The sequence below is a fragment of the Megalobrama amblycephala genome, linkage group LG15 (genome assembly GCF_018812025.1).
Source record: "Megalobrama amblycephala isolate DHTTF-2021 linkage group LG15, ASM1881202v1, whole genome shotgun sequence".
Lineage (NCBI taxonomy): Eukaryota > Metazoa > Chordata > Actinopteri > Cypriniformes > Xenocyprididae > Megalobrama > Megalobrama amblycephala.
This window is the reverse complement of record NC_063058.1, coordinates 10,944,844-10,971,638: the sequence shown is the minus strand read 5'-3', so window position 1 is coordinate 10,971,638 and position 26,795 is coordinate 10,944,844. Positions and strand designations below refer to the sequence as shown.

Sequence of the window (26,795 nt, the reverse complement as noted above, 5' to 3'; positions counted from 1 at the left end):
TTCAATCACGAATGAAACAATTTACTTAAGAATCGTTTTACAAACAATGTGCACAGAAATTCATGTTCATGAATGAGGGCCAATGTTTGTATACAGTGTTAAAGTCTGAAATCTAAAAACTGATCTCAAATCAGTCCTGCAGATTGTTTTAAACCAGTTTTCTTATGTGAAGCCAGCCAAATAGTTTGTGGCACAATGATACATAAATAACGCTTACATATTACAGCTTAAAATGCCAGGGAATGTTTTTCCTTCCAGATTTTTTCTTTTTCCAAATTAATTTTTCCTTCAAGTTCTGTCTCAGTGATAGGGAGAAAACATTTCATATTCTTTAGTGGAACATGTAATTTTAGCGTAACTGTGCTGCAAAAAAGTGGATCTGCAATAGGCATCCACTTATTTTCCAAAGAGAGAGTGACATTTTTGTGGATTTAAGGAATGGCATGGATGGATCAAGGCCTGACCTTCTGAAGAAGGACTGACTCAGTGCAAAAAGCTACTTTTTGTTGTGCTGGCAATGATTCCAGGGTTCATGCACACACTCACGCCATCCACTCAACGGGATTTCTCAGATGTTCCGAATATTGCAGTGCCCTCTCATGATGAAGACAAGACATGAAGGCATACTGGGAGGAAGGAAGCTTTGAACAGGCAGACACGCAGTCTTTAATTAATGTGCATCTGGCCTGGGATGAAACGTGAAAATAAGCTGTTTGCGGATACAGCAGCCCAGTGTAAGATGCCAGCTGTGGACGCTTGGTACAAACCCACAGCTTTCAAATCCCGCTGATGTCTTTGTAGATCCATAATGCAGTTCTAAATGTCAAATCTCTTTTTAATAGAGCGGCATCACTTCGGAAGTAAAGGACTATTCAAAATCTGCTGGAGACAAAAAGATTCATACTGTGTGAACATGAGAAGAAGCCTCACCTGAGCGATTCCTCCTACGAATTTCGTTTTAACCACAACACTGTTGTCTTCGGCTTTATCGAAGGCTGCTTTCTGCGCCGCCTTCACCAGGTTGTCAGATGCTCTCTTGACTGCGTTACCAGCAGCCTGTGCAAACACAACGTTTTTACTGAACAGACTACAACTTAGTAGTGGTTTTCCAAAACCACTAACTTTTTAAGCAAATGGTTTCAAGATGATTTTTAGTAGATGTAGTTCCCCTAACACATATGTCTCTAAATTCGAACTAGCCACAAATACTTTTGTTTTTTTTTAGCTTAGATCTCATTTTTTTGTATACAAGTGATTATAACCTGTAATCTCCTCATGGCCTCTGAGTCCTGGTCAGCTTTGACTTTACAGGCCACCAGCAGTTGGGCTGTGGAAGCCGCCACCTGTTTGGCAGAGGAAATGAGCTTCTCCTCACTGGCGTGACCCTGTACTGAAGCGTTAGCGGCCTCACACAGGTTACTGGTGGCGGCCGCAACCATCCGGGCCTACAAGAGAGAAGAATTCCAATTGATAATTTGTCATTTAGCTGATGTACAGTACATTGATTACAATGGTGATAATTCCAACTTACTGCTGATATTAGACCCTGGGACCATTGGCCGTCATCTACTGCATTGGCAGGGATGGAGCCCACCTACATGAAATATCATAAAGATTAAAAAGGAGCAGTGTTATTTCAGTATCATTTATACAATAATAGAAAAATGTATTATTAATATGTAGAATTAGGGTGGTTCCCCGAGAACCAATAGTTCCCCTAGGACTGTTTTCCTGGTTGCATTCGCACCGCCAGTAGGAACTCTGAAGTGACGTAAGCTGCGCTTGTTGTTTTGACTTTTATTTTGACGCCGCTGAGAACGACAGAGCCTGAGCACACAGCACTCACATTCTCAGTCTTCATTAGTTTACAATTGTCTAACAGCCTGTCTAATATCTATATTATTAGATAGAACTGTTATACAAAGAAAGAACACAGTATATGAAAAAGTATTAGCATTTGAACTAATTGTTATATACTATTGAACTAGCATATTGCATATAAAAATTAGCTCAAACTTTGACCTGTGGAGGGCAGTAATACACTTAGCAGTGTCTACACTGCTGGAATTCAAATAGAGGAGAAGAAGAGATCTAGTTCAAGATGAGCATTTATGGTTAAAACTTTTCCAATTTTTTTCAGAAAATGAGCGATGGTAAGACCCTTATTTCTCATCTGGGATCGTGTAGAACAATTTTTGTAGCTGCAGTGAAACTAATTTTAACCTTCAACTGTTTGGTGCCCATTGAAGTCTACTATAAGGAGAATATTCCTGGAATGTTTTCATCAAAAACTTTAATTTATTTTCGACTGAAGAAAGATAGACATGGACATCTTGGATGACATGGGGGTGAGTAAATTTTCAAGAAAAGTTTATTTAAAAGTGGACTAATCCTTTACGTCGAGAGGTCCATCTATCATTGTTTTCCATGTTCACAGAGTTAGTTTGTGGAGTAAATATATAGGCTAGAAACTGTGCGTGTACACAGCTTTTAAAAAAAAAAAAAAATGGCGGGTACCTGTGTTTTGCGTGCGTTCGACCAATCATCGTACACTTACGTCACTGGTAGTTCCTATAGTGCTGGTTTAGACCCTACTCTGAAGTAGGAGCTAATGTAGTTCCCCCAAAAGGAGTTCCTAGTTTCTGCGGTGTGAACACAGCAAAATCCGGGTACTTCAGCCAATAGTTCTAGAAACTATGAAAAGGTTCCTCCAGTGCGAAAGCCCCTAGTAACGCTCTGTTTAGTTGAACTACACAGCAAAATCCCAAGAGTTAAATCAACTCTGATCAGATTACATATGGTCCCTCTCTACTTAGTGTTAAAGTAACACTTAAGCAGAGTTAAAGTTAATGAGATAATTAAGTGATTAATTACGTTATGATTGAGCATTAGTGATGAACACCTGCTGTTAACAAGCAGAATCACTGAAGAGAAACACAATAACTACAACTGACTTCAGCCACAATCTTAGATGAACTCAACTGAAGATAAAAGACATTAAATCTCTCAAGATCTGATTAAACAACTCCACAAACAGCAAGTTATCTCATTAAATGTAACTCTGCTTCAGTGTTATTTTAACTCTATGTAGAGAGGGACAATATGTTCTCTGAGCAGAGTTGATTTAACCCTGGGGATTTTGCTGTGTATGAAGCTCCTCCTTCTGAAAAGCACAAATGTGTTTTGATTGGTTGGCTGGACCGGTGTGTTGTGATTGGTCAACCACTTCACGCATTTCAGAAATGTCACGCCCATTACCATATCTAAGCTACGAATGCACCTCAACCAGGCCACGCCCCTTTTGTTTTGCATATGCATTGAGAAAGAATTATTTAAATGAGGAATTTTGTGACGTGTTTGTTCCCGGAAGGAAACTCAAGACTACGATCGAGGCGTTTCAGGGAGCTCAGAAACAGTGATTACTGATATTTAGAATAAGTCCATTTGGAGAGACTTTGAGCTTTGTAACTTTGCTCTTTATTTGAATTAACAAAAACATTTTATTTATAGTTTTTATTAACAACAACAACACTGAAAAAAGAAAAAAAGTGATAACTCTCGATTTTAGTACCTTGCCCTGTGCTACTAGCTCTCTCTGAGCGGCCGAGGCAGATTTGACCAAAGCGCTGGTTGCTGCAGCAATAGATTTCGCTGCTTCCAGGATCTGCTCCTCAAAGTCCAGAGACTCATCGGCTTGCTGCAAAAATAAGAAAGGAAGAGATATAACAAACTGTGGATTGTCAATTTTAATAACTGTAATGAACACTCTTAGCTCACTGCTGGTTGACATAGCTAGTCATGAAACCATTATAATAAAGTTAATTTTTAATAAAGAAGAAATGCATTAGCTATGCTAATAGATGGGCAAGAAGCCTCTCACCAAACCCTTACTTCAGCAGAATGAATACTGCAAAAACAGCAGAAGTATTATGGTAATATGCTATTTGGAACATACCCTTTATTTCACCATGTTCTTAATAGAATACTAGCCTAATGCATACTGTACAGTGATAAATGTTTCAAACAGAAGTATGCCACAGTATGTGAAAATACAGTTAAAAGTTTAAAGTCTGATAAAATAATGATTAGAGATGTTGAAAAACGTACTTCTAGTACATTTATTAAATTGTAAATGACTGGTTACATTACATGCAATGTGGGATATAGTACCCATTCAGTGCGCTCATGTTATAAACTGAACCATTTATGAAAATTTGGTCATTCTTTGCATACTGCACACAGTATACTACATACTGCATTAATAGTATGGGTAGTATGGCAGTATGCTATTCCAAACACAGCCAAGGCAATGAAAGGGAGAAGGTGAGATGTACAGTGGACAAAGTGATCTGAGGGTGACACCTTGTGGCACAGAGATGACACTTCTTAGGTTCACTATGTTCAGAATCAACAGTGTCATAAGAAACTGCACAATTCTAATGGACCTAAGATAAACCCTTGTGTGCCACCATCGAAAATCGATCTGTCAGCCACAAAAACACACACACACACACACACACACACACACACACACACACACACACACACACACACACACACACACACACACACACGTTCATGAACAAGTCATAAACAGAACACACACAAGTCTGGAGACAGAGCAGGACACTGTAGGAATATGTTTGATATATAGTTGGACAGAATAACAACCTAATATATCAAACATATCAAACAGAGCCCTGCAGAAAGGCTTCCAGGTCTACCTCACCTCCAGAACATGGGGAAAGAGAGGAGAGGATAGAAGAGAACAAGAGAGCAGGGCATGCTGGGATAGCAGGGAAAAGACAAGGATGGAATAGAAGAGGGAGGGCTAAAGAGGGAAGTGAGGAATGAAGAAAGATCAGGGGAAATAGTGAAAAACGCTCCAGGGGTGATTATAAACACCAGTGACACTGTATCCTGATGTACTGAATTTCAACCTGACTATAAAACTTTCAAAAAACATGTAACAGTGAACAAGCATGTTCATGTGACCAAAACCAGTTCAGAATGAGTCTTGGGGTGTGATGCAGAGCTTCTAATGTGAGGTAGAAATGTGAGACAAAATGTGAAATGGGGTTTATCAAAGTTTGTAAAGGGTAACGGAATGAAAAATACACAATGAATGTCTGAATGGACTGAAGGTGACAACATTACAGAGACTCCTGTTCATTCTTCCTTCCATATATACCTGATCTGACAAACACAACACAGTAAGACAGACAAATCGATAGAGAGAAAGAGAGACAGACAGACAGACAGAATGACAGACAGAATGTAGGTATGACAGCTAGATAGACAGATCAATAAAGAGAGACAGACTGAATGATAGACAGATAGCTAGATAGACAGACATAGTACACAGACAGACAGACAGACAGACAGACAGACAGATAGATAGTAGATAGACAGTAGATATAGATAGTAGATAGACAGATAGATAGAACACAGACAGACAGACAGATGATAGATAGATTGATAGATAGTAGATAAATAAATAGATAGATAGATATAGTACACAGACAGATAGATAGACAGTTAGATAGATAGATAAATAGATAGATAGAAAGTAGATAGATAGATAGATAGATAGATAGATAGACAGACAGATAGACAGACAGACATAGATAGATAGATAGAAGATAGATAGATAGATAGATAGATAGATAGATAGATAGATAGATAGATAGATAGATAGATAGATATAGTACACAGACAGACAGACAGATAGATAGTAGATAAATAGATAGACAGACAGACAGAGATATAAATAGACAGTTAGATAGATGATAGATAGATAGATAGATAGATAAATAGATAAGATAGAAAGTAGATAGATAGACAGATAGACAGACAGACATAGATAGAAAGTAGATATATAGATAGATAGATAGATAGATAGAAAGTAGATAGATAGATAGACAGACAGACAGACAGATATAGATAGAAGATAGATAGATAGATAGATATAGTACACAGACAGATAGACAGACAGACAGATAGACAGACAGACAGACAGATAGAGTAGACAGACAGACAGATAGATAGATAGATAGATAGATAGATAGATAGTAGATAAATAGATAGATAGATAGATAGATAGATAGATAGATAGATATAGTACACAGACAGACAGACAGACAGACAGATAGATAGTAGATAAATAGATAGACAGACAGACAGACATATAGATAGATAGACAGTTAGATAGATGATAGATAGATAGATAGATAGAAAGTAGATAGATAGACAGACAGACAGACAGATAGATAGATAGATAAACAGACAGACAGACAGACGATAGATATAGTACACAGACAGATAGATAGACAGACAGACAGACAGATAGATAGACAGATAGATAGATAGACAGATAGATATAGTACACAGACAGATAGACAGATAGATAGATAGATAGATAGATATAGTACACAGACAGACAGACAAATAGATAGATAGATAGATAGACATAGTATACAGACAGACTGACAGATATATATATATATATATATATATATATATATATATATATATATATATATATATATATACAATAGACAGACAGACAGAATAAAACCACAGACAGACTGAAAAATACCATATAAAGATAGACCGACAGAGACAGACAAAATTATACCCCAGACAGACAGACATAAAGATACTGTAGACAGACAGACAGACAGAGAGAGAGACAGACAGACAGACAGACAGACAGACAGACAGACAGGCATAGAGATAGAAAGACAAATACACAAGACAGACAGACAGATAGAATAACAGACAGACAGAACTAACCACAGTTAGACAGACCAATAGACAGATGAACAACAGACAGATAGAATGATAGACAGACAGTTTTTGGTCTGTGGCAGTAAACGTTGAGTTTGCTTTCTGATTTTGCTACAGACTCACTGACACACCCAAGGAAGTGAAAGAGTTTCAGCTCTGAAAGGCAAAATGTGGATGAATGTTTTTATTTTAGGTGAAAAGCATCACTGACAGCTGAACTATAATACAGATGGATGGAACAATAAAAGAGCTTCAGGGAAAATCGTTTCTCCAAAGTGCTGAACTTGGAGATGAGTTTCAGACTGACTGACTAAAAGTTCAGCACGCTCTAAAACGAAACTTCAAAATACTGAATAATTGAGATACAAGATGGATCACAGAAAAACCCCAACAAACCAAAAGCCATTCAGACGATCACTTTAAGTTTAGCGCTCGCTAGACTTCAAAATACCAAACTGTTAATGTACAAGACAAATATAACCACAAAAAACCCAAACAAAGAGCTACACAGATATAAAACACCACATCCTGAAGTCTTGAGGTCCTAAAATTACAAAAAAAACATCACATCCCCTGAATACAAAATAAGAATGAAACATTCCCGCAGCCTTTGGTGGAAGTGATCTGACACAGTTGTTTTGGCAAGCTGATCACGGCAGTGTATGTGTGTTTGGATTCAGAAGATGGATGGAAGGATACCTTTGGTTTGGCTCTGGGCTTCAGCTGCTCCAGTTTCTTGGCCGCGGCCTCGATGGACGCAGCAGCACCAAGGAGCTCCGTCTCCGCTATCACCGTGGGGTCTTCTGGGTCCACCCACTCTGAACCTGAGAGGATGTATAAACAAAGTCAGCATGACCTTCGTTTTCAATTCACTTACCATATGCATAATACTCATGCATGGAAAGAGTGAACACATGATTTAAAAAACAAATAAAATCATGCAATGGGGATCTGAACAAATAACCTCCTGTATGGAAAATCCACATGCCACCACAAGACCCTTACAAAAATTACCATGAGAACTTTCCATCGTTACTACAGTAGTTGTTTCAGTAGTTATGTTTCAGAAACCATCGACGAATATGCCTGGCACATATTTCACTTCAAAATCAAAAGAAAGTAACTAAAATTATATTTTGATTAAAAGAAATTAATCCTACTTTTATAAAGCCCCAAAATGTACAGTGTCCAAGTCTCAATAACAAAAAATAATAATATAAATGAAATTAAATCCACCTATGTTTAGTAGAATTGTATAGTTGTATAATCTAATGAGAATCACCACAAAAAAAAATGTGAATAAAAAAAAAATAATTAAAAAAATAAAAAAGGAAAACATCAGTACACATTATAGTAAGGACAATTATGGAGGAAAATGTACTTAAAGGGTTAGTTCACCCAAAAATGAATAATTTGTCATTAATTACTCACCTTCATGTTGTTCCACACCTGTAAGACCTTCGTTCATCTTCAGAACACAAATTAAGATATTTTTGATAAAATCCGATGGCTCACTGAGGCCTCCATTGACAGCAAGATAATTAACACTTTCAATGCCCAGAAAGCTACTAAAGACATATTTAAAACAGGTCATGTGACCTGTGGTTCAACCTTAATGTTATGAAGCGACGAGAATACTAAAGACTTTGTTCAACAATATCTAGGGATGGACGATTTCAAAATACTGCTTCATGAAGCTTCGAAGCTTTCTGAATCTTTTGTTTCGAATCAGTGGTTCGGAGCGTGAATCAAACTGCCAAAGTCACGCCCCCCAGTGGTGAACCATTGAGATTTCGAAACAATTATAGCGTAACGAAGCCTCGTTTACTGAAATCACGTGACTTTGGCAGTTTGATACACGTTCCGAACCACTGATTCGAAACAAAAGATTCGTAAAGCTTCATGAAGCAGTGTTTTGAAATCACCCATCACTAGATATTATTCAATAAAGTCGTTATTTTGTTTTTTTGGCACACAAACTACTTTATTACATTAAGGTTGAACCACTGTAGTCACATGAACTGTTCTAAATATGTCTTTAGTAGCTTTCTGGGCATTGAAAGTGTTAATTATGCTGGCAATAGAGGCCTCATTGAGCCATCGGATTTTATCAAAAATATCTTAATTTGTGTTCTGAAGATGAACGAAGGTCTTACGGGTGTGGAACGACATGAGGGTGAGTAATAAATGACAGAATTTTCATTTTTGGGAGAACTAACCCTTTAATTGTCATGAAAAATAATAATAAATGAAAGGTAGAAAAATAGATCATCAAAAATCACAAAAACATCAGAAAATGGTCTGGTGATCACACTGGACCTTTTAATGGACCACAGCTGAAGCCTATAATGGATTCTAAATCTTGTTTTAGGGAAAGTTTTAAATACAAAAGGAACAAAAGAGGAAACCCAAGAAAACAGAATGGGGCCCAAGACAAAGCCCTGAGGGACGCCACCACAAGCGCAATGAATGTCTGAAGCAAAATCCCAGACCATTTATCATTTTCTTGCCAAATATATATTGTTTTCTTTTTATTTCATTTTATATATTATGCTAAAAAAGATGGTCACCATGGAAAGTTTTGGTAAGGGCAGCAGGGTGTATGTACTGTATGATAGCGAACAGATGCCACAACCCTTAATTACTCAAGGTAAACACTGTTCTTAGTGCTGACTGACAGGTTATTACACAGTCATTCATTAATTGTCTAGATGAATGTGCACATCTTTATGTTAATAGCCATTTATGGAGCAAATATGCTTTGCAATACATTCTCCTTTACCATAATTTAAGAGGCACTAAAAGACGTCTGTTTTGTTCAAACAGCTTGTGAAAACAGATGGCAAGAATGTGTTTGAGGATTATGTTAAACCTGAGGGAATTCAATTCTATCCCTTCTTCTCTTTTCTCTCACACTATAACTCATTGTAAGTGTGTGTGTGTGTGTGCCCATGCCGGTCAGTTACTCAAGTCTGTATGTGTGTGGCCTGAAATTGGAGAAAAACAACACTGTGTATATCATACTCACCTCCATCTGTGGCAGAAAAGGAAAAAACAACAAAGCAGTGTTATAGAAAAGAGCACCATCAGCCCAATGTCTCTATTAAACCTGCACAAATTCAGCTCAATTGACCTGCAGTGTACCTCTCAAGCGCATACGCCATTACCATGAGATTTGTGCTCACGGAAAGCTCACGAAAACCCGTCATTCACAAAATTTTATGTATTTGATTTCCTTCATTATAATAGCCGAAATTGCCTGTTAGTTTGTTTAATTGCAAGGCCTTCATTTTTTGTTTCCACATCCGTTAGTGTGTGCTCACCTTTCATGGCTTCAGCAGTCTGGATGAGCTCCGTGACGGAGCCCGCCACTTTCTTGGACAGTGTGGCCAAATGCTGTTTCTGTTCGGCCGTGGGTTTCTGCAGGACCTGTGTGGAGTAAACAGACAAGGTTAAATCACAGAACACATGCACAAACACATCCTGTAAAAACTGTCGGCGCGCCCACTCACGAGCAGGACGTGTTCGAGCAAGTCGATGTATCCGGTGGTACACTCGATGCCGTAGAGCAGAGCTTTATTCCTCACATCCTCGCCTACTTCCGGGTGGTACGCGGCTTGCTGCAAGACACAAATACAAATTTATGGAATCTGCAGAGCTAATCTGTAGTTTTATATGAATTTGTGGACTGAAGAAAATGCAAAACATCATGACAACACTAGAGGGCGCAATTTAGGAGTCAAAAGTAGGTTAGTGCTTAATGACATTGAGAAATAGAGCATTGATTGTACGTGGAGAATTTGTGCGAGCAAAACAATGTGTGTGTATATAAACATATTTTGTTGGTATTCAATCGGTTATGGATTACCAACATACAGTTGATCAGCATGCGGTGAGATTGTGTTTGTGTGAGTGGGCATATGTGTGTGCGATGGTGGATAAACACCTTGCAGGTGGTCAACATGTCGGAGATGGCTTTGCGGCTCAGGTTGGCAGTGGATATCACGTCCTCCTGCTGAGCAGAGTTGCCTGCTGCCACTGCTTTGGCCGTCGCTACGGTGATGCCCTTGGTCATGCGGATGAACTCTTCTGGGGTGGTGGATTTCTCCGGAACGTCCTTGGACTGGAAAACCTTGAAAACAGATGATGCAATAGTCGGGCAAAGGAAGAAATATTTCAAACATATCTATTTCTCTTTATTGAATCTTACATTTTTAGAATCAGTCACATGACCAGGGCCGGTTTTCTGTGCACTAATACAGCCCTGATGGTCATTTGATGACTAAACCAGAAGATAAAATTGCTTTCCTGTATCGCTATCTCAATCTGTCACACAGTGTCTGATAAGTGGAGTACGGACGCCCATGGGAGAAGGAGAACGAGGAGCAGGTGGAGAACAGGCAAATGCTCACATGGTATATTACTCTGTATTACCAGTTCATATCACAGATGGATGGGTTTTTACCTCTGTCTGGGCTAAAACTAATTAAGCTGGACCTAATTGGTACTAATTTACAGCCAGATTGTAATACAAGTTGATTGTATTAGCATATCTTAATTAGAATCAAAATGAACATGACATAACCGACATTTCCAACATATTAACTAGTCTCAAGTGCTTAAAAGATGTTCACACAAAGATGGATTTACTCATCCTTGTGTTGTTCCAAACCTGAATGACTCTCTTTTTTGGGGTGGAACACAAAACAAGATATTTTGAAAAAAACATCTAAATTTAATGGCGTCAATTGTTGTTTGTTCAAAATAAAGTCAGTAATGCAGGTTTTGAATGGCAAAATGACAGAATTTTCCTTTTTGAGGAACTATCTTTTAACGGAGTGTCTATTTGCAATAAGTGCAAATAGCGTTCCTTGTTGGCAAATGCTATTTACACTAGCTCCGCCCACCAATGTCTTGTTGGGCCACTTACGTTTTTAAAAATACGCATAAAACTCAATGTCTTCAGTGGGCAGCAGGAGCGATTAAAGGATTAGTTCAATTTCAAATAAAATTTTCCTGATAATTTACTCACCCCATGTCATCCAAGATGTTCATGTCTTTCTTTCTTCAGTCGAAAAGAAATTAAGGTTTTTGAGGAAAACATTCCAGGATTTTTCTCCATATAGTGGACTTCAATGGAGCCCAAATGGTTGAAGATCAAAATTACAATTTACAGTGATCCCATATGAGAAATAAGGGTTTTATCTAGAGAAACCATCGCTCATTATCTAAAAAAAAATTAAAATTTTATACGTTTAACCATAAATGTATATAGCTCTCTTCTTCTTCTCTATTTGAATCCGGCATGTAGACACTGCTAAGTGTATTACTGCTCCTCAGGTCAAAGTTTGAATGCATATTCAATGTGCTAGTGCAAGTATATAACAATTAGTTCAAACTTTGACCTGTGGAGGGCAGTAATACACTTAGCAGTGTCTACACTGCCGGAATTCAAATAGAGAAGAAGAAGAGAGCTAGTTCAAGATGAGCATTTATTGTTAAAAGAAAATGATTTTTTAGAAAATGAGTAAAACATAAGACCCTTATTTCTCGTCTGGGATCATGTAAAACACTTTGAAGCTGCTCTGAAACTGTAATTTTGACCTTCAACCGTTTGGAGGCCACTGAAGTCCACTATAAGGAGAATAATCCTGGAATGTTTTCATCAAAAACCTTAATTTCTTTTTGACTGAAGAAAGAAAGACATGAACATCTTGACATGGAGGTGAGTAAATTATCAGGAAATTTTAATTTGAAAGTGAACTAATCCTTTAAGGCTTGCAGACCTGGCTTTTAATGCGATCGACGCAGATTGTTCGACACAGAGAGTTTTTAATAACATTAAAAGTGTTTATTGGGTAGGATTAGGGGAAGGTGTAGGGTTTTTATTCTCCCAATAAGGCAGCATCCATTTAATAATTTTAATAAATACAATCATTTACACTCTATGATATTATTGCATCCTGTTAATGTACAATAATACTGAGGTGCAAATAGTATCTGCCAATATAAAGTATATAGATAGCATCTTTACTCTTATTGCAAAGAACTGGTACTTTTACATGGTGTAAATAGAATCTATCGCTATTTGCGGATAGTGTAAATAGCTTATCGCTAAGAAAATGCTGCTATTGTCACTTAGTGTAAATAGAATATATTGCTATTTTCACTTAGTGTAAATAACATCTACATCTATTTGCACTTAGTGTAAATAGCATATATCGCTAAGAAAATATGCTATTTTGATTTAGTGTAAATAGTATCTAATTGCTATTTACACTTAGTGCAAAAAACAGATACTTTTACATGGTGTAAACAGAATCTATCTCTATTTTCACCTAGTGTAAATAGCATCTAATTGCGAATAGCCGCTGTCATATTTTAAAAGTGGAATGCTTAGCCTCTCTTGGAATGACTCCAGTAAGAGTTCAATATTCACACAAAGAATGTTCCGTACAGTGAGTTCCTGTTTAATGCATTCAATAGTGGCTTCCAGAGCCCTCGTCCCGCGAGTGGCCTCATCTTCCACAGCTTTCACAGTTTTCAGCAGAGAGGTCACGTTCGTCACCATCACCTGTAACATCAGAAAACATAGGGAAGTCAAAGTCTCTGACTGGCTGAGAACCTATTTTTATGCTTTATGTATGACATCTCAAGTGAGCTCAACTAGAGAACGTCAACAGCTTTGTGACCGTTTTTTCACCTGACACACTGAAATAAGGTCAGACGCAATGTTATGACAGGAACAGCTGTATCAAATACCTGGTTCTGATCTTTGTAAGGTAAAACACTGAAATCTAAATCATCAAAACATCAGAAAATGGTCAGGTGATCAAACTAGACCTTTTAATGGACCACAGCTGAAGCCTGTAATGGATTCTCAATCTTGTTTTAGGGAAAGTTTTAAATATAAAAGGAATAAAAGAGGAAACCCAAGAAAACAAAAAGGGGCCTAAGACAAAGCCCTGAGGGACGCCACCACAACTTTAAAAACACACTGAAGAAACAAGCGCAATGAATGTCTGAAGCGAAATCCCAGAGGATCTGAAGTCACCATATGCTGGAGGAATGTAAAAAAAACATAAAAACATATCATGTTGCACGTATGTGAAAGTTAATCCCAGAGGTTTACCAGCACCAGGTGAATGATTAAAGGATTAGACAATTCTTGAAAATATGTGGGGGACGCATTAATTTCTGTTTATACAAGCCTTCGTACGATAAACTGTGTGCACTGATCCACAGCATAACTGCAGAAGCAAGCACCATTTCAATTTTCTTTTAATTAGACTTACAAAATTAATGATTTATGCTTTGCTACATGGCAATAATGGCCTTGGAGAGGAGACAGAAAAAGGAAGAGAGGAAGGGAAGTAAGCAGTCCTTATGCCATCCACACACACAGAATGGTTTTGTCCCCTGCAGTGTGGCCACTGAGTCACTCACATACACACTGTGATACACACTATGATCACTGTAAGATAGGTTTTGATTTGTGGCCACACACCAAGATGACAGTGAGCGAAGACAGCACTCAGCCAAGAAAATGAGAGACAGGGCCAGCTGTTAGACAGGCGCACACACACAAAGAGAGTGATAGTCATCAGAATAAGATATGACCCTCACTAGGCTGCATAATGGCTTTCTTACAAACAGGAACATACAGACACACATACAACATTCTTCAACCAAACACACCTTGGCGGCACTCTTCAGCTGATACATGGATGGATCGTCCGCTGCTTTGCCCGCGGCACATTTAGTGGCACTAATCAGCTCAGCCAAAGCTTTAGCGACGTCTCTGACTGCGTTTATCAGGACCACCTGAAAGAGATAGAGGGAAGACTTTATCACAACCACCTTTAGTCATGATATGCCACCGGCTTTATCCAGTCCCATAATACACTGCACTCCTTCAGGGATGTCAGTTCTCAGGTCTTTATCAGAACAACCTGTATAATAACATACAAAAGATTATGATTTATTAATCCTAAACAGACAATTTAGATGTTGGGCAGAGATGTGCCATCGGCTGTTAGAATGAGTCAGAGAGTATCTGCACCCAAATGTTGAGACACTTGAGAGGAGAACTAATGATATTATCATTACACTGAGTCAGGGTGTCAAAAAGGACAAATATAGTCCAGGATAAGCAGACAGAATTAGAACACTTTGGCATTTGGTATCGTCTACTGAAAATCTTATGACAGATTAGGAAGATGCACAAACAGCGAAACACACACCTGTGTCTCTGGGTCCTCTGAGCCCATGCTCGCAGCGCCCAGTTTGACCACGTCAGTGAGCTGTGTGATGGTCTTGGCAGAGGACTGGGCTGCCTGGGCTAGTTTGTCCTGGCTTGATGCAGCACCAGACACAAGCAGCTTGGTGTCCTCAACCAAAGCTTTAGCAGTTTTCAATATGTTCTCTCTGAAGAGTGCACAAACAAATACGCTTCAGATCATTTTTGGGCTCTATTCTATGGTAGTCAAGTCACCTTTATTTATATAGCGCTTTTTACAATGCAGATTGTATCAAAGCAGCTTTACATTGATAACTGGTACATAATTTTTGCTGCACAGCAGCTCTTCAAGAATAGTGTCAATGCAGGCAGATCAAAGCACTGTTGAATAAATGTCAAGAATACTGTTGAATATCAAATGTCAAGTCAAATGTCAAGTGTCCCCAACTAAGCAAGCCAAAGGCGACAGTGGCAAGGAACCCAAACTCCAACAGGTACCATTAATAGAACAAACCTTTCACATTTTATGTATACAATGCTGAAACTGTACCAGGTTCTCACCTGTGGTCTGCGAAAGATTCTTCGTTCTCTGCGTTGAGTGTGCCGGCGGAGGCGAACATGATGGTGGTGTCCAGATCAGCGATGATGCCGGAGACAGAACTGGCTGCAGTTATGCAGGCCTGAGTTCCTTTATTACCAGCCTGCAGGGCTGACAACACCATGGACACCTGCAGGACAGAGTGAATCACACTTTATTATAAACTCCATAGGTAGAGTTGGGATAGCTTTCGAATCCTGTAGGACTTTTCTTGGGTGATGATAATTAAATGGATTTTTCGTTTATTTAATTTAATTTATTAAAATTAAATGTATTTAATATTTTAATATTTAAAAAGTATTTTAATTTTAGTATTTTAGTTTAGTTTTAATAGTTTTAGAAGGTTTTGATTAATAAATTATAATAATATTATTTATTCATTTAATTATAAATACATATTATAAATAATAATATATTTAGAAGGTTGTTTAATATATTATGATAACAAAATTTCAAAAAGTTTAATTACAAACAATTAATTAATATAATACATTAATATAATATAATATAATATAATATAATGAGTAGCCGTGCAATATGGCTGTACATCAGCACGGCTGTGATTCGGCCGTAGGTAATCGCAGCGTGCTGATATACAGCAATATAGCACAGCTACGAGTGTGATATCGCGTTTATACAACAGTTCGACGACATGAGTGTGTAAATAAATAAGGGAGTGTCTTTAAAACCCTATTTTGTGCAGAACTACTTCTTTCTGCCACAGATTCAAATCTCAAGTTGACCAAGCCTCTGTTACTAATTCCAAAACGTCACTTTAGAACTAGTAACGAAGGAGTGTTGAGTCCCTCCATTGAAAATCTTTGTATTTTGTATAGTATTATTGACAGAGAGAGAGAGAACACCTGAGCGAGCATTACTTGTGTCTGATATAACATTCATTCTTCAGGTTGATGTCCATAATATTATATACATCATAAAAATCTGTTTGAATGTTCGCTGAGGAAATTGATTTTTGTATTTGTACTTCTTACAGTTAAGGGAATTTTCCATAACGGCGCTAAAACAATGTCCTTTGTTTATAAAAGTCCCTTTCAATTTAAAAGTCTCCTGCGACTGACTCATTCACTTATAAGCAACACTCATTGCTGCCATCTAATGGCGTATTAATGTAACTTTCACTCAATCCATATTACGCGCTAATGGACCCTTTGTCAATACCAAATACAACATATTATTTATATAAAATAATATTTATTTACAAAAATATTTAAATGAACAACAATAGCCAGTCAATATATCAGTCAAATGTACAAAAGCAGGGCTCTACAGGATGAAAGTTAAATATAGCCTTAATATTAAATTATTAAATTTAACAGCCGAATTCTATTTGCTCATGAACAAGTAATAGATTAATAAGACCAAAGATTGCCCGTTTTATGTACCTAAAATTAATTATATCTCATGTTTAACCACTATAAGAGCCAGCGGAAAATCCCCGAAGTACTGGCTGAGATGAAGCTGTTCTCGGCGGGTACACGAGCACTGAATGGCCTGGAGCTCGCATCTCAGAAAACGTCTAAACAAATTGTAAAATAGGCGCTATGATCAAATATGAGTCATAAATTTCAGGTCTGAACCACTACATTCTCACCTAAAAACTCTTAAAACTACAGTTCGTGGTACAACAAGTGTAGTATTTGTAAAAAATATGGTGGATTTGCTCGGCCACCATGAGTCGCTTCAAGCGGAGTGATACAAACGGTGAAAAGGTAGGAGTGCTGTTATCACTAGTATATTGCACGGCTGTCAGCCAATCAGATTCGAGAACCAGAAAGAACTGTTGAATATAATATAATATAATATTCTTACAAGTTACGATAAAAGCAATACAAACTGATCCTGGATCTGTAAAAACACAACTGCTTCTACCATCTCTAACATGACAAATGCTGAGAGATTGACCATTTACTAACACTTTAGAAAGAGAGAACGATACCAACGGAGAGAGAGGTACGGAACGATGGAGTTGTCTTCACAAGTAGATGAAAAGCCATAAGGGAGGCATTCAAATGCAACCATTCCTATTCACGTTTAATACAGAAAGGTTTGAATTGAATTGAGCTAGTGGGGGGCTCGGACACATTTAAGCAGAGCTCATTTAAAGCAGCGAGGGGTCACAGCACCACCACAGTAGGGGCAGAACAATCTCCAGCTACTGAGATGTAATCAAAGACAATATGACACAGTGATGAATGTAATCTACTATATACAATCTCACAAGAAACGCAGTGGGGGCTTCCTGCATTAATTCGAAAATATGGTATAAAAACAGTTGGAACACAAAGAACGAAAAGTGTAGTCAGAAAAAGGGCAGTCGACTCTCATTGTGCCTACCAAGGGCTTGAGAAGATTATTGTGACAGGTAAATCATTCTCATCAGTCACCACAATGTTACCTACAATTTTATTTGTATTTTCTCAAGCCCATCTAGACAATGTTATGTCTACCACTGACGTTAAACTCTAAATATTGACAGAAATGTTTGATGTCACTGCATGCTAGAATACCCTGGATTTTTTTTTTTTGCTTTGTCGTCAGGTTCATGTCAGTTTTGTAAAGGCTGACGGTCAGCAGCAAAACTATTTATAATCCATACAATATGATGAAATCCTGAAAATACATTCATTTTTTAAAATAGTTTAATTTCATTGCTCATGCAAACATCATTCTAGTGTGTTATGAGTGGTTGCCAGGGTGTTGCTATGCCATTTACTAGGGCATTGTGGGTGGTTGCTAGTGTGTTGCTATGTGGTTTGCTAGGGTGTAGTGGGTAGTCGACAGGGAGGAGCAAGGATGTTGTTATGCTGTTGCTGGTGTGTTTTGAGTGGGTGCACGGATGTTGCATTGCAGTGCTATTACTAGGGTGTCATGGGTGGTTGCCAGTGTGTTGCTGTGTGGTTGTTTGGGTGTCATAGGTGGTTAACAGGGAGTTGCTATGTGATTGCTAGGGTGCTGTGGATAGTAGAAAGGACGTTGTTATGCCGGTGTTGGTGTGTTGTCAGTGGGTGCAAGGATGTTGCTTTGCTATCGCTGGGGTTGATTGTTGCTAGTGTGTTGCTATGCGGTTGCTAGGGTGTTGTGGGTGGTTGACAGGGTGTTGCTATGTGATTGCTAGGGTGTTGTGCAGGGTAGCAAAGGCATTGCAATGCAATTGCTAGGATGTTGTAGGTGGTTGCATGGGTGTTGCTATGCTATTACTAAGGTGTTGTGGGTGGTTGCCAGTGTGTTTCTATGCGGTTGCTAGGATGTTGTGGGTCGTCGCCAGTGTGTTGCTATGTGGTTGCTAGGATTTTGTGGGTGGTTGCATGGTTGTTGCTATGCTATTATTAGGGTGTTGTGGGTGGTAGCCAGTGTGTTGCTATGCTATTACTAGGGTGTTGTGGGTGGTAGCCAGCGTGTTGCCATGTGGTTGCTAGGATGTTGTGGGTGGTTGCATGGGTGTTGCTATGCTATTACTAGGGTGTTGTGGCTGGTTGCCAGTGTATTGCTAGGGTGTCGTGGGTGGTTGACAGGGAGTTGCCATATGATTGCTATAGGGTACTGTGGATAGTAGCAAGGACATTGTTATGCCGTTGCTTGTGTGTTGTGAGTGGGTGCAAGGATGTTGCTATGCTGTCGCTAGGGTGTTGTGGATGGTTGTCATTGTGTTGAAATGTGGTTGCTAGGGTGTTGTGGGGGGTTGCCAATGTGTTGCTATGTGGTTGCTAGGGTGTTGTGCAGGGTAGCAAAAGCATTGCAGTGCTATTACTAGGGTGCCATGGGTGATTGCCAGTGTGTTGCTGTGTGGTTGCTAGGGTGTCATGGGTGGTTAACAGGGAGTTGCTATGTGATTGCTAGGGTGCTGTGGATAGCAGCAAGGACGATGTTATGCCGGCGTTGGTGTGTTGTGAGTGGGTGCAAGGATGCTGCTTTGCTATCGCTGGGGTGTTGTTGGTTGTTGCTAGTGTGTTGCTATGTGGTTGCTAGGGTGTCGTGGGTGGTTGACAGGGTGTTGCTATGTGATTGCTAGGGTGTTTTGCAGGGTAGCAAAGGCATTGCAATGCAATTGCTAGGATGTTGTAGGTGGTTGCATGGGTGTTGCTATGCTATTACTAAAGTGTTGTGGGTAGTTGCCAGTGTGTTGCTATGCGGTTGCTAGGATGTTGTGGGTCGTCGCCAGTGTGTTGCTATGTGGTTGCTAGGATGTTGTGGGTGGTTGCATGGGTGTTGCTATGCTATTATTAGGGTGTTGTGGGTGGTAGCCAGTGTGTTGCTATGTGGTTGCTAGGATGTTGCTAAGCTATTACTATTGTGTTGTGGGTGGTAGCCAGCGTGTTGCCATGTGGTTGCTAGGATGTTGTGGGTGGTTGCATGGGTGTTGCTATGCTATTACTAGGGTGTTGTGGCTGGTTGCCAGTGTATTGCTAGGGTGTCGTGGGTGGTTGACAGGGAGTTGCCATATGATTGCTATAGGGTACTGTGGATAGTAGCAAGGACATTGTTATGCCGTTGCTTGTGTGTTGTGAGTGGGTGCAAGGATGTTGCTATGCTGTCGCTAGGGTGTTGTGGATGGTTGTCATTGTGTTGAAATGTGGTTGCTAGGGTGTTGTGGGGGTTGCCAATGTGTTGCTATGTGGTTGCTAGGGTGTTGTGCAGGGTAGCAAAAGCATTGCAGTGCTATTACTAGGGTGCCATGGGTGATTGCCAGTGTGTTGCTGTGTGGTTGCTAGGGTGTCATGGGTGGTTAACAGGGAGTTGCTATGTGATTGCTAGGGTGCTGTGGATAGCAGCAAGGACGATGTTATGCCGGCGTTGGTGTGTTGTGAGTGGGTGCAAGGATGCTGCTTTGCTATCGCTGGGGTGTTGTTGGTTGTTGCTAGTGTGTTGCTATGTGGTTGCTAGGGTGTCGTGGGTGGTTGACAGGGTGTTGCTATGTGATTGCTAGGGTGTTTTGCAGGGTAGCAAAGGCATTGCAATGCAATTGCTAGGATGTTGTAGGTGGTTGCATGGGTGTTGCTATGCTATTACTAAAGTGTTGTGGGTAGTTGCCAGTGTGTTGCTATGCGGTTGCTAGGATGTTGTGGGTCGTCGCCAGTGTGTTGCTATGTGGTTGCTAGGATGTTGTGGGTGGTTGCATGGGTGTTGCTATGCTATTATTAGGGTGTTGTGGGTGGTAGCCAGTGTGTTGCTATGTGGTTGCTAGGATGTTGCTAAGCTATTACTATTGTGTTGTGGGTGGTAGCCAGCGTGTTGCCATGTGGTTGCTAGGATGTTGTGGGTGGTTGCATGGGTGTTGCTATGCTATTACTAGGGTGTTGTGGCTGGTTGCCAGTGTATTGCTAGGGTGTCGTGGGTGGTTGACAGGCAGTTGCCATATGATTGCTATAAGGTGCTGTGGATAGTAGCAAGGACGTTGTTATGCCGTTGCTGGTGTGTTGTGAGTGGGTGCAAGGATGTTGCTATGCTGTCGCTAGGGTGTTGTGGATGGTTGTCATTGTGTTGATATGTGGTTGCTAGGGTGTTGTGGGGGGTTGCCAATGTGTTGCTATGTGGTTGCTAGGGTGTTGTGCAGGGTAGCAAAAGCATTGCAGTGCTATTACTAGGGTGTCATGGGTGGTTGCCAGTGTGTTGCTGTGTGGTTGCTAGGGTGTCATGGGTGGTTAATAGGGAGTTGCTATGTGATTGCAAGGGTGCTGTGAATATTTGCAAGGATGTTGTTATGCCGGTGTTGGTGTGTTGTGAGTGGGTGCAAGGATGTTGCTTTGCCATCGCTGGGGTGTTGTTGGTTGTTGCTAGTGTGTTGCTATGTGGTTGCTAGGGTGTTGCGGGTGGTTGACAGGGTGTTGCTATTTGATTGCTAGGGTGTATTGAAAGGAAGCAAGGACAAACTGTAGCTATGTCTTTGCAAGGGTGTTGTGGGTGGTTGCTAGGGCATTGCTATGCAGTCTCTATAATATTCTGGTCTCTCCTTCAATGTAAGTTTATAGAATTCTTAACCTTACTGAACATAGCATACAAAATAAATCAGCATTATTTTAAAAATGAAACAGACTTTAAATACAAGCACCATGAACCTTTAACTCTTTCCCCGCCACCACCAGCGTTTTCACAAAAATTTCATGCCCCCCAGAATATTGTTGTATGAATATCTGAACATGCAATATATCAAAAGAAAGAACAGACCCTCTGCTTCTAAACAAACAAACAAACAAACAAACAAACAAACAAAAAACAACAACCTTGTTTTATTGTAGCTTCATGCATTCCTTTTTTTTTTTAATCATCACTTGAATGTGGGCAAGTTTCATAAAAACTGCAACATTTTGAGCAAAAAGCTGAGAAAATCACATTTTTTGTCAAAGACTTCATCCAGATCGGATTCAGAGCGATGATCAAAACATAGATGGACTAAATCAAGTTCATCAACACCCCAAAGCTTGCACAGTCCTATAGCTCGTCCTGGGTCAACATTTCATTCAGTAACGTTAGGCAGTTTTGATTTATATGCTGTTTAATGTTAATGATCGTGTTAGCTTACATGTGCATATGATTACATATGCTATTGCTTGTTTCTGCATCTTCTTTTCCTGTGTTTTGATCAGGAGATTCAGTACTCTTTCAGAAGATATGTAATAGCGCCCCCTACCATATAACACTGAAAACACGGAAAGCCGTAAAATCTCGTCTTTGGCAGGAAAGCGTTTTCTCATAAAAGACGAGATAACTCATTAATGGAAAAGAGTTAATTATAGTTAATTATAGACATTCGGTTGTGATTTTCCTTGATAAAAATGTAATTAAAACATAAACAGAGTACAGAAGTAACGGCCTCCCACAATAGCAAGCAAGCCTACCTTTTCAGTGACGGCACGGGCATATTCGATCAGCTCTCTCTTGGAGAAACTGTCCGTCGGGCTCATCTGCAAGGCTCCGGCCTTCTGAACCAGGTAGATGCAGCCGTGACCCAACTCCTGCACCCGAGACTTGATCTGAGATCCCACCTGGAAACACAGCAATGATATCGAGTTTAGGGAACAGTTGGCATTCAAGTGAGATTGAATCTGGGTCGAAATCTGAATGTATTCATCCTCGGCGACTGCTCTAAAAGCCACTGCCTCTGTTCAACTAAGCTCTATCCAATAATTAAGAAGTGATTGTGACGGCCTTTGAGGGGGCCCGACAGCACTGTATGTTCATTACCTGACACACAGATCCATGGGTGGGCGGCTCTTCATTATGAATATCACAACGGGCTTTTAAGGCTTGTGGGGGAGCGTGGTTGCTATGGTAATGGCAGCGGCCACTTATGTAAAAACACTAGGGAAGAAAGAGCTGGTGACTACCGTGTCCACGTGTCAGGTTCCTTTTTTTTTTTTTTTTAATGTGGATAGAGCAAAGGTGTGAAATAAGTTGGCTGGTGTTTGCACCTTTGTTCACAGGCTTAACGACACACAAAGTGGAAGTATAAGGTTTGCTATATATGCAAGACCAAGGCGAATGTGTTTGCACAAATTAACATGGTGTGAATGAGTTTATTTTTATTATATTTAAGTGTTGATACACAAATGTGGATGAGATTTAAGAGTGAATAATGACTAAGATTTCGATCTATTCCTCACACAAATTTATCAAATGGCTTTAGAAAACTTGGAATATAGTGTACAAGTGCCAATAAAATGGTCTGAATGAGTTTTTTTTTGTTTGTTTATGTAAATTGAGAGTAATTTTAAGGTTTTCAGTAAATAATGACTTTTCTGATTTATATTTTTTCATATATATTTTTAAAATTCCTTTTTTTCTGAATTTTCTGCATGTCATAAAAATACTAGTGCTGTCAATCGATTAAAAAATAAACTAATTAAATTGCACATTTTTCTGTAATTAATCGCGATTAATCACACCTAACATTAAAGTTTTTAATATATTTTTATATTGTAATAATTTCACATTTAATCTCCAAATTAATCCAGAATCAAAGCAGTTATCAAACACTTCAGTCTTTACTGCATAATTTAGATTAAAATATAGATTAATTTTTATTAAAGCTACAAAAGTTATTCAGTTAAAAGCAGTGAGTGATTTTCTTTTTCTTTTGTTCTTTGATTAACATTAATGGCACTCTGTAGCAGGTTTATTAGGCTGCTGTCACTTTAAGAGCTGCCGCACATAATGCGGATCTGCATCCTATTTTTTCACAATTCTTTGTGTTCATGTAAGATTTTTTTAAGACTGTGCTTACGAGGACACACGACAAAATGCATTTTGGCATAATTTTGTGTGTGTCCGAGACCTCAATGCGGCTGGTGTTAGTAGGTAGCATAATTCGACAGCGGTAAATGCTACCAGCATCATATTCATGTGGTTTGAGGGTTTGTTAACATCCTTACCTAAACCTACCCTTAAAACAATACAAATATAGTGTTGGTAGCACAATCTGATAGGTAGCATTATTCGTCAGAACACCGGCAAACAGCGCTCCAGTACTGAACTGCGTTCTCTTTTGTGTCTTGTCACGCTTGAATGGTTTAAAAGCATTTGCATGAATAAGAGAGTGATCACATAATGTAACGCTAGCTAAAGGATGACGGAAAAACGTATGCTGCATTAATTGCGTTAAATATTTTTAATGCGTTAAACTGAAAAAATGAATTGCATGCATTAACGCGTTCATTTGGACAGCACTAAAAATATATATAAATACAACTATATAATATGTTGTCATTTTCTACTATTTTGATTTAAATTTATTTTATTCATTTTTATCTGATATTAATAATAATATAGTGCACAAGTCATATGAATATGAAGTTTGATGGGGCTTTCATTGTATGGAAAAGATCCATTTTGACTTCTAAACATCTCTTTTTGTGTTCTACAGCTCTCAGCTGAGCTAATTCAGTTTCATTTTTAGGTGATCTGTTCCTTTAAATCTAGAGTTTGTGTGAGGTTTGGGCCATCTGCGTGTCTATTATCGTGTGTGTAAATGAGCATTTCTCAGATCACAGGTCCGGTGGGGGTAGACGCACTAGCTGGATGGATCCTCACCTCCTCTGGCTCGGCAGTGGCAGCTGCCAGACGGCCTTGTTGTGCCAGCTGGCTGTAATCCACCGTCACCTGAGACGCCAGTCCACCCAGTTCTTCTGGACAGGTCACTGACTTAGTCATCTAGAGTAACATAACAGAACACGTGATACATGCACGGTGGTATGTGAGAGGATGTGGAAGCATTTTGAGTGAGCGTCCTCACCATTTCCTGTGCAGTAATGGCAATGGCTTTTGAAAACTTCACCATGGTGGTCTGGTAATCTACAAAAGTGCCGTCAGGCTCCGGCGGAGTTCCTTCATCCATCTGAGAAATGGAGAGACCCAGATAACAGTGATGTAATGCTGGAACGAGTCCTAATACAAATTACAGTCTTCACGTGGCTCATGTGCACGAAGTTGTGATCATTCCCGCAGAAAATGATCAGAGTGCAGATATTCAATTGACTGCCATTGTCTTCCACCATGAGTCATGACAGTATAATGAAAGACTGCATACATGCAGAGATGATAAATGGAGATGTTGTGCCAATTCAGTCTAATGATGAGATACAGAGACAGCTGTTGTGTCTGTGACACATTTACATATGAGAGTGCCAGCTAGAGATGACTTTGATGAGAAAGCATTCTAGAGATTTCTAATAAAAGAACAAAAATTATAGATTTTTAATAAAGCATATTTTTAATGTTAATATATATATATTAGCAAGTCTGCTTAATCAATTACCAAAGAAGCATGTCAAAATTATTCAGGAAAATAAGATTTTCTTATCAAAGTGATAAAATGTTGTTTAGCAAAAATGAGTACACCCTCCTAAAAGTTAATAAATAAAACAAAATAAAAATGTTCTGCTGTAAGTTTAAGGCAATGTTTGATCAACAGGTAAGTATGTTGAACCAAAACATTTAAAGAGAAGTAATTTCTTGACAATTAAAAGCATTATATAGCCTACTGAATCATTCTCAGATTTAAAGCTAACAACAATGGAAGCACTTGGGAGAAACTGTCAGGAGACTTATTTCTTAGCACAAAAGAGGACAGTGGTGCAAGAGGATTACCAAATCATTGTTTTAAGTGTGAAAATATAGCAAAAGTAACACAGAAATTCAAAAACAATTGACTTGTGACAAGGACCCAGAAATAACCAGGCCTTCATTTTAAGCTTTCATTTAGTGGTGAGGGATTTTTTTTTTTTTTTTGCTAGACAAAGAGCAGGAGAAATACTAAGCGAGTGTCTCAGAGCCAGCAAAAGCTATGAAAAGAGTGACTGTTTATCTCACAGAGTAAGATGCAGCCTGCAGAAATGACATGCATGGTTGTGGTTGTACCTACTGTAGCCAAAGCACAATAAAGTCAGCCATTTCCAAAGCCCATATTTACAAAATATAGATTCTGGGAATCAATACTCTGGTCTCATGAGACCAAATCAATCATTTTGGATCTAACAGCATCCAAAATGTTATGGTGTTGCTAGAGGAGGAGTACATTGAGAAGTGCCTGGTTTCCACAGTAAAGTTCAGTGGTAGTAAAGCTCTTATATAGGGATGTATGAGTGCTGAAGCTGTGAGGGAGTTGTGCTTTATCAATGCTGTCATGAATTCCCACAACACTGTGTAATTTAATACACAAACTTGAAACAGAAGATGTTACCCTTTCCTTATTCCCTGCATTGTTGGGCATTTTTTCAACATGACAATTACCCCTTTTCCACCAAGGCAGTTTGAGTGCTGGTTCGGAGCCAGAGCCAAGTTTCAAATCAGTTCTTTGTCTTTCGACACACAAAGCACCAGCTCCGAACCAGGAAAAGTGGTTCGTAAGTAGCACCAAAACGTTGCTGGGCTAGAAGTAAGAACCGCTTGCGTCAGGGGCTGGGGGCGGGGTTACCGTGACCAACAAGAAACTTGTGACCGCCATTTTTGAAATAGCAGCTAATCAAGCTAATAGCAGCTTGATCGTAATCTCCGTCTATATACAAATTACGGCAAGCCGTGTTTGTATGCCGATGTAGGGTCGCAAAGCCATGAGCATCAACAGTAGTGAAACATCCGCGATTGTTGATAGAAGGCTTATTCGAGATGCATCGGAGCAGCGCGGACCGATTCGGCGGGTGCCGCGGATCCACGGGA

The 26,795-nt window shown here is 39.2% G+C and overlaps 1 protein-coding gene across 2 annotated transcripts in view; it reads right to left on the bottom strand.

Annotated features, from left to right (window-relative positions):
* tln2b (talin 2b) overlaps positions 1–26,795 on the bottom strand; it is a 193,318-nt gene that overhangs the window by 4,798 nt on the left and 161,725 nt on the right. Inside the window, exons 42-57 of one of the 2 annotated variants that reach the window (XM_048157655.1) lie at positions 24,874–24,975; positions 24,672–24,791; positions 22,481–22,627; positions 15,590–15,756; positions 15,033–15,216; positions 14,488–14,613; positions 13,247–13,363; positions 10,736–10,921; positions 10,302–10,409; positions 10,113–10,218; positions 9,818–9,823; positions 7,489–7,613; positions 3,572–3,697; positions 1,532–1,594; positions 1,263–1,445; positions 931–1,056 (exon numbers count right to left, since the gene is read on the bottom strand). In XM_048157655.1, the coding sequence (XP_048013612.1) occupies positions 931–1,056; positions 1,263–1,445; positions 1,532–1,594; positions 3,572–3,697; positions 7,489–7,613; positions 9,818–9,823; positions 10,113–10,218; positions 10,302–10,409; positions 10,736–10,921; positions 13,247–13,363; positions 14,488–14,613; positions 15,033–15,216; positions 15,590–15,756; positions 22,481–22,627; positions 24,672–24,791; positions 24,874–24,975 (1,992 nt within the window). The remainder of the gene's footprint in view (positions 1–930; positions 1,057–1,262; positions 1,446–1,531; positions 1,595–3,571; positions 3,698–7,488; positions 7,614–9,817; positions 9,824–10,112; positions 10,219–10,301; positions 10,410–10,735; positions 10,922–13,246; positions 13,364–14,487; positions 14,614–15,032; positions 15,217–15,589; positions 15,757–22,480; positions 22,628–24,671; positions 24,792–24,873; positions 24,976–26,795) is intronic. The other variant, XM_048157656.1, reaches the window with a different exon arrangement.